Genomic DNA, 8,101 nt, shown 5'->3' on the forward strand with positions numbered 1-8,101 from the left:
GGTGCAGGGAGCCAGAGGTTGAGTCTGTGCTGCCGCGCTTAGTGTCTGACCTTGGCTGACTGGCTTGGCCTCCACAGGCCCCACCGGTGGTGTTGAGATAATGGGCATGATGGTCAGCGAGCACCTGGCATGCGGCTCGGACACAGTGGGTGGCCGGGCTTGTCCTTCGCTCTCCCTCCCCCGAGCCTCCCGCGCCCCCACCCTTGGGAGCCTCGTCCCCTGGCGCCCCCTGCCTCTCGCTCCGTTCCCGTTATTGGTCTCCTCCCTTTGTGTCCTCGTTTCTGCTGCAGACTCTGCCCCTTCCACTCCTGCCCTCCCTCCTTCCCTTCCTGCCAGCTGTTTATTGAATGGCTCTTCTGGGGCAGCTGTCTCCAGAGACATGGTCTCTGTCCCCCTGGGGCTCTCGGGTTGGCCTTAGCCACAGAATCAGACCCACGGGTATACAGTACCGATGGGGCCCCTGGGGAATAATGACTGGTATTTGGGTGTGTAACATCTGGGAGGCTTGAGCGGAGCCTTTGGGTGACGAGGAGCTGCCTGAGTGGTGAGGAAGAGCAGGGGGACCATCTTGTGACACCCCCCACGTTTATACCGCACTTCCCATGCACCGGGTTCCCAGCTCCCCGGGTTGTGGAATGAAGCCCCACTTTACAGGGGAGAAAACTGAGGTGCGGATGTTCCTGGTCCACCCAGGGCAGCTGGCTCGGAAGTGCCGAGCTGAGGTGCCCCGGCCTGTCATCCACCACTGCACACGCTGCCTCGCGGAGCAGAGGCCCCAAGCAGGAAGGAGCTGGGCATGTTTGAGGAACTGAAAGATGGACCGGGTGACTGAGATAGGGGTTAACAAGGACCAGAGCCATCTACGCTAGGGTTAGGACCTCGTCCTCAGCCCTGGGGGGCCAGTGGGGGGTTCGTGCTGGACAGCCCCACGTCCCCGTTGTGTTTCTGAAGGGCCTTTCCTTCTCAGATGCGGTGACCCACCAGCCCCTGCCGCTGCCGTCTTCCTCGAGTAGCCCCTGTCTCGCCACACCCCGGGGGCCACCACCCTCGCCACCACCCGCCGCCATGTCGACCTCATCGCTGCGGCGCCAGATGAAGAACATAGTCCACAACTATTCGGAGGCCGAGATCAAGGTCCGAGAAGCCACAAGCAACGACCCCTGGGGCCCGTCCAGCTCCCTCATGTCCGAGATCGCTGACCTCACCTACAACGTCGTCGCCTTCTCTGAGATCATGAGCATGATCTGGAAGCGGCTCAATGACCACGGCAAGAACTGGCGGCACGTCTACAAGGTCAGTGCCCGGGCCTGCAGCCGGGCCCGCAGATGCACACGTGCTTGTGGGCGGGTGCGCGGGTGTGGGACTCTAGCCCCGGCTCCGGTGGGGGCGTGTCCAAGGACCTGGGGCTCTGAACGTTTATGTAAACGTCGCTCTCTCCCGCCCTCCCTTTAGCTTAACAAAGGCAACACACGGGTAGGGGTCTTAAGAGTTTGAGTCTTAGGATTTCAACTTCTTTTTGAAAACATGGTGCACTTGCAAGATTCACCCAGGCAGAAGGCCTCCGCGGGTGCACTGCGTGTGTCCCTCTGTGTGCCCCAAGCCCGGTTCCCTCTCAGGCGGCAGCTGGCCTCTGCTTCTGTTTTCCTCCGGGACGATCTGTGTGTGTGTGTCCCCTGGCGCCAGGGAATCCGGCGTGAGGCGTGAGGGCTGCCGCCGCAGCACTGGATACAGGGCGTGTGCGATTACCGGGGCTCAGGACCAGGTGGAAAACAGTGGGTTTCATCAAGTGTAAATCGTAGCCCAGTTTTACAAAGGGAGCTGAGGCTGTATCTTTTTTTTTTTTTTTAATATTTTATTTACTTTTTTGAGAGAGAGAGAGAGAGACAGCATGAGCAGGGGAGGGTCAGAGAGAGGGAGACACAGAATCCGAAGCAGCTCCAGGGTCTGAACTAGCTGTCAGCACAGAGCCTGATGTGGGGCTCGAACCCACGAACCGTGAGATCACGACCTGAGCTGAAGTCGGACACTTAACCGACTGAGCCTCCCAGGTGCCCCGCTGAGGCTGTATCTTAGAGATCGTTCCCCTTTAGGACACAGAAGATTCATCACTTTGTTTTCTTTTTTTAACAAGTGCTGCGTGGTGACAGATCGTTAAGTGGTCTGATGTTTTGCTTTTATGAACGAGACTGTTGGGAATCCCCTTGTACGTTTGCCACTTTGTAGAACTGGAGTTTCTGGGTTGAGGGCACATGGGTGTTTCACGTAGATGAACATGGACAGAGTGCCCTCCCTGGAAGCAGTCTGCTTACTGGTCCTGGTGACGGACGTGCACGTCCTCACCCAGCGAAGGGACTGCAGGCTCTGGTCAAAGGGAATGTGTCTCGGGGCAGTGCCCCTGAGCGTGTTCTCAGCTTACTGGGCTGGGGCCTGGCGTCCTCCCCTGGGCCAGGAAGCGGCGGTGGGCACAGGATGGCGCGGGTGGCCGGCCCCCACTCCCGGCAGTGCGGCTCAGACCAGCCTGCAGATGCCCTTGCGTGTGAGGGCCCAGCTGCTGGGGTGGGGGCCAGAGAGGGGGTTCAGGCGAGTCCTCTTGTTGCCGTGGCCTGGTGACCATTAGCCGCTGGCCTGCGGTGTCTGTGGCGGTGGCCCAGGCGGGTGAGGCCCCTGGTCTCGTGGACTCCAGCGGGGGCCCTGCGCTGACCCCGCTCTCGGGCCCTCAGAGCACAATGCTCCCCTCATTTCTCAGACTTGGATGTGCGGCAGCTCATTCTCAGGCCCACCCGACAACCTGGGTTTTGGGTCAGTTATGGTGGTTTGTCGTGAAGGACTGGGTGGCGTTTGTCTAGCTGAGAAGCGAAAAGTAGGGGATGTGGGTGACCCCTTGTGTGAAGGTGAAGGGCAGGGACAGGACCTGGGGGGCCTCTTGAAACTGAGGGAAGCTCAGTGGGGCGCGTGGACCGTGTGAAGCTGGAGAAACACTGCTGTAGGTAGAGAACCGTGAAGTACTTTTCCTGTCCCCACTTTTTAGGTGAGGAAACTGAGGCACAAGGAGGCTCAGGGCCACCCAGGAGGCATGGGGTGGGAGGGGAGCCCCAGAGCCCGTTCTCTTGACTGGGCTGTGTCACCTCCCTGACCCCAGGAATGCAGGCTGTCAATCTTTATTTTATAAGTGTTTATTTGTTTATTAACATTTACAAGAGAGAGAGACAGCGTGAGCAGGGGAGGGTCAGAGAGAGAGGGAGACACAGAATCTGAAGCAGGCTCCAGGCTCTGAGCTGTCAGCACAGAGCCCGACGTGGGGCTCGAACCCACAAACCTTGTGTTCATGACCTGAGCCGAAGTTGGACGCTCAACCGACTGAGCCCCCTCAGGCACCCCAGTTTTTATTTTGTAAAACCAGAGGTGAACAGACTATGGGCCAGGGGCCGGGTCAGCCGGCCACCTGTGTGGCTTGGTGAAGCTCCAGTCGGTGCGGGGCCAGGTGCTCACCTGGGCCTGCGTCCCCACAGCACAGCCTGTGTCCGGAAAGCCTGGGTTGTCTATCACCTGGCCCTTTGAGAAATTGTTTGTGGGTGCTTGTTTTACTTTTTTGTTTTTTATTTGTGAAAGTAATGTATTTTTATTTTACTATTTATCTTTTTTTTTAAATTTTTTTTTTTAATGTTTTACTTAGTTCTAGGAGAGAGAGAGAGAGCGAGCGTGAGCAGGGGAGGGTCAGAGAGAGAGAGAGTCACAGACTCTGAAACAGGCTCCAGGCTCTGAGCTGGCAGTCAGCACAGAGCCCGACGCGGGGCTCGAACCCACGAACCATGAGATCATGACCTAAGCGAAAGTCGGACGCTTAACCGACTAAGCCACCCAGGCGCCCCTATTTTACTATTTATTTTGAGAGAGAGAGAGCGTGTACCCAAGAGTGTGTGTGCTTGTGCGCAGGCAGAGGAGGACGAAGGGAAGAGAGTCGGGGGGAGAGAAAAATCCCAAGCAGGCTCCCTGCTGTCAGTGCAGAGTCCGACATGGGGCTCGAACCTCCGAACCGGGAGATCAGGACCTGAGGCGAAACCAAGAGTCAGACGCCCAGGCGTCCTATGCCGATCCCTCACTGATACTCTGGTGTCCGGCGGGGTCCGGGAGCAATCGGTTTCAGAACTCAGCAGGGACTCTGGGTCCGTCCACTTGTGTACTTTTAAGAACACGTTCACGTTTTCTGTGGCACGCGTCATGAGCGTACGGCCTGGGTAGTGCTCACACGTGCACACACCTGTGTACCCATCTTGATGGGGAGAGAGAGAATGTGCCCCCCTCACTGTGAGAATGTGCTGGCTCAGCACCCCCCCCGCCCCCCCGAAGCATCCTATCCTGCCTTCTCTCTGCCAAGTTTGTTCTAGAACTTTCCGTGGACTGGTGCACAAGATTCTTTGCATCTGCTTACGTGGTTTACGGCCGCACGCAGGAGGTTGGCGTGTGCGGCGGCTCTTACGTGTTCTGTTACCTGCCTAGGTACTGCTCCCATGCCACGGGCACCCTGTGCTTCTCACGTGTGCGTTTCACCCTCAAGGGGCCTTTGGATTATTCCTGGGTTCATAGGCCGTTTAACTGCCGCTCCCGAGTCTCCAGAGCTCTGCAAATGAGCTTTTGTAATTTATTTGGTGCCGGTCCCACCCTGGACCCAGGGGAGGTGGTTTGTGTGTCGTCCGTGGGTCTCACGTAGCTTGACTGTTGGTGTGGCCTTCTGCTGGGGGACTTCTGTTTTATGCGGCGTGTGTGGCCTTTCTGGTCTGAACTCCGGAAAACCAAATCCAGGGCACAGCTGCCCCAGGACTCTGGGAGCCTGCCTTCCACCCTTTCCTTCCTGCCGTGCCGCGTAAACACCTTGAGGGCTGGTTAAAGACTAATCTCTGATTGCTGGAGTAGGCACCCTCACACGCCTTCAGGAAGCTTTGTGAGACCCAGGTCTGGCTCCCCAGCACGTCGGGGAGACCTCAGAGCCCCCAGCCGTGTTCCCTGGCAAACCGCGGAGCTCTTCAGGGAGCTCAGGGGAACAGAAGGTCCTCCCTGTCGTTCCGCGGTGCTCTGGGTGGTCCTCAGGGGCTCCGTGACGCCCTGGAACCCCCTGAAGCGTCTTTCCTCCCGTTCCGTTTTAACTTGACGGAAGGAGAATTTGTTCTCCTGTCTAGACTGCAGAAGCTGTCACGGGCCGCTTGCTTCTCCCTGTCCTTCCGTTCCTGCCGTCCCGGCGCGCGCGTCCCCTGCAGAGCGCCCAGCCTGAACAGGCCCCCGGCTCAGCGCCTCCCTCCTTCCCACCCACCTCGACAAGGGAGTCGCCTCCTTGCCGTCTTCAGAGTCATGACGTTCTACACAGGAAGTGATGACGCGTTCCAGACGGACAGGACGGTAGAGAAAGCAGTCTGGCTGTCCGTGCACTGGGCGCTCTTGAACGTGATTCAACAAGCGTATTTTTGTGGTTTTAGAGAAATAGAGCGGGCTCTGCTCCGCTCGGGGAAACCTGGGAGGGGCCGCAGTGACCGTATCTGCCGTTTCCCCATTTCCGGGTCCTTATTGAGCTGCGTGTAGACCCCGAGCCATGCCGCTCTCCCTTGTAAAGTGTGCAGTTCTGTGGCGTCAAGCACCCGCTCAGGGTTGGGCGGCCACCACCACTGCCCAGGTCCAGAGTGTTTTCATCACCTGCACACAGATCCCCTGTCCACCGAGAGTCATCCAGCCCCTGGCAGCCCCGAACCTCTGGTGAACCACATCCTCTGTGGGTGTGCCTGTCGGGGACATTTCGTGTGAGGACAGTCCCGCCCCACGTGCTCATTGGTGTCTGTGGGGTCCCTCCAAGTGGCAGCACTGTGTTCTCACTGACGGCCATGTGGTAGCCCGCCGGGCTGTGCACAGGTCTGTCTGTGTACGGCTGACGTGAGGGTTGGTGCCGGAAAGGGGACCCTGGCCGCCGTGTGAGTGACCGGTGTGCACCCCGCCCCGAAGGCCATGACGCTGATGGAGTACCTCATCAAGACCGGCTCGGAGCGCGTGTCCCAGCAGTGCAAGGAGAACATGTACGCCGTGCAGACGCTCAAGGACTTCCAGTATGTGGACCGTGACGGCAAGGACCAGGGCGTGAATGTGCGTGAGAAGGCTAAGCAGCTGGTGGCTCTGCTCCGTGACGAGGACCGGCTGCGGGAGGAGCGTGCCCACGCGCTCAAGACCAAGGAGAAGCTGGCGCAGACCGCCACGGGTGAGGCCTGCCTCGGGAGGCCTCCGTGCCTCTGCGCCCTCGCCGCTGCCTCCCAGCCCCCCTGTCCCCCGAAGCATCCTGTCCTTGCCAGGCACCCTTTGCCCAGCTGCTGAGCCCTCTCACTCCCCTCCTTCCTGGCCGGGTGGGCTGGGGTTCCAGATTCGGGCTCTCCCGAGTCCTTTCTCTGTCCATCAGAGGGGTGACGGGCCGTGGGCATCCGCGGGAAGGGACGCTCCCGTGTCCCTTCCCTCTCGCTGTGGGACCCTAGAGCTGACAGATACTCTGTTCACCTGCAATTACCAAGAGCCGCCGCAGGGCCCAGGTGTGCCCGTGCCCTGGGCCTGGGCCTTGCCAGAGAGCGGTCAGTGCTGAAGACACAGAGAGGTGACTTGGAAGGGGGTTGCCCAAGGTCTGAGGTCAGGGACGGCTGGCGCTCCGGGAGGGGCATGCTGGCACTGAGGGGCCAGCTGGGAGCAGCAGGTGGGTGCTTCCCCTTGCTCAGTGTTAGGCCCCTGCACCGTGTGTCCCTCCTTCCGGAGAGTCACCCCTTCCTTGCCACGGCTTGTCTCAGCCACACCCACGATGGGGGGACGGGTGGCGGGGGAGGTGAGGATGCTCTTCTTCCCCTGACACCCAGCTGGTCCCAGCCAGGCAGTTCCCCGCCAACCCTGGACGTGTGGGAGCACCTGGAGGCCTGTGTCCCCCGCGGCTCCGGGCGGGCCCCGGGCGCAAAGTGCGGGAACCAGGGTCACAGGCTCCGGGGCTCCCGCACATCCTCCTCCCGCTGCCCGGCCTTTGCTCCTGGGCCAGCAGGGCCTTCCTTCCTTGACCCCCGCCCCTCATACCCTCATCTCCCCAGAGTGGGCTGGGCTGGACACACCCGGCTCACAGTCTGCCCCCAAAGGAAGCCCCGGCCTGGGCCACGGGGTCCCTTCTCTCTGCCCAGCCGGGTCTCACCGCCTCTCCCCGCCACAGCGTCCTCAGCAGCGGCGGGCTCCGGGCCCCCACCCGAGGCGGAGCAGGCGTGGCCGCAGAGCAGCGGGGAGGAGGAGCTACAGCTGCAGCTGGCCCTGGCCATGAGCAAGGAGGAGGCCGACCAGGTGCCGGGACCGGGCGCCCTGGGGGTTTGACTTCGTTCCCATCCCATCTCATGCCTCAGCCCCCACCCCCCAGCTGCCCAGGGCCTGGGCCTGCTCTCCCCGCCCCCGGCTCTCTCTCCCAGCCCCCGGCTCTCTCTCCCAGCCCCCGGCTCTCTCTCCCCCTCCCCGGCCCTATCCCCGGCCCTCTCACCTGGTGTTTCTCCTCCTCCTGCAGAGAACTCTGTCTCCTCTTCACGACGCTTGTCCCCAGCGGCTCCTTCCCTGCTGTGTCTGCCCGTCCCTCCCCTCTTGGGGTGACCGTGTCTGTGTCTTCGGCTCTGTCCGTCCTGGCTCTGTTTCCATTTCTTTTCCTTTCCTCCTCCTTTCTCTCTCTCCTTCCTTCCTTCCTCTCTCTCTCTCTCTCTCTCCCACCCCCCAACCCTACCCCTCTCCCCTGCTTGTGCTCTCTCTCTAAAAAAAGAAAGGAAGGAAGGGAGGGAAGGAGGAAGGAAGAGAGGGAAAGAAAAACTAATAATTGGTGCCTGTATACTGTAAAATTTCAAAGCCAATCCTTATGATTACATATCACATTCACAATTGCTATTAGTAGAGGTTGCATGTTTACAATATTCTTATTTGTGACCATAAGGTTAAATAAATTCTCTTCCTACGGATAATTTCACAAACATACAAAACTTCTAATAGCATACCTCATGCCTTCTACTAATTTCCAGATGAATGAAAGAGCTAACATTAAATTATTATTACTATTATTATTATTATTTTT

The 8,101-nt window shown here is 59.4% G+C and overlaps 1 protein-coding gene across 2 annotated transcripts in view; it reads left to right on the forward strand.

The window, feature by feature from the left end:
- Positions 1–971: 971 nt before the first annotated feature.
- The window catches only part of EPN1 (epsin 1), a 12,414-nt gene continuing 5,284 nt past the window's right edge, over positions 972–8,101 (forward strand). The window contains exons 1-3 of one of the 2 annotated variants that reach the window (XM_077756978.1): positions 972–1,293; positions 5,986–6,235; positions 7,211–7,343. In XM_077756978.1, coding sequence (XP_077613104.1) covers positions 1,066–1,293; positions 5,986–6,235; positions 7,211–7,343 — 611 coding nt within the window. In that variant the 5' untranslated portion in view covers positions 972–1,065. The remainder of the gene's footprint in view (positions 1,294–5,985; positions 6,236–7,210; positions 7,344–8,101) is intronic. The other variant, XM_077756977.1, reaches the window with a different exon arrangement.

This window comes from Crocuta crocuta, unplaced genomic scaffold (genome assembly GCF_008692635.1).
Source record: "Crocuta crocuta isolate KB4526 unplaced genomic scaffold, BGI_CrCroc_1.0 scaffold142, whole genome shotgun sequence".
In the NCBI taxonomy this organism is placed as follows: domain Eukaryota; kingdom Metazoa; phylum Chordata; class Mammalia; order Carnivora; family Hyaenidae; genus Crocuta; species Crocuta crocuta.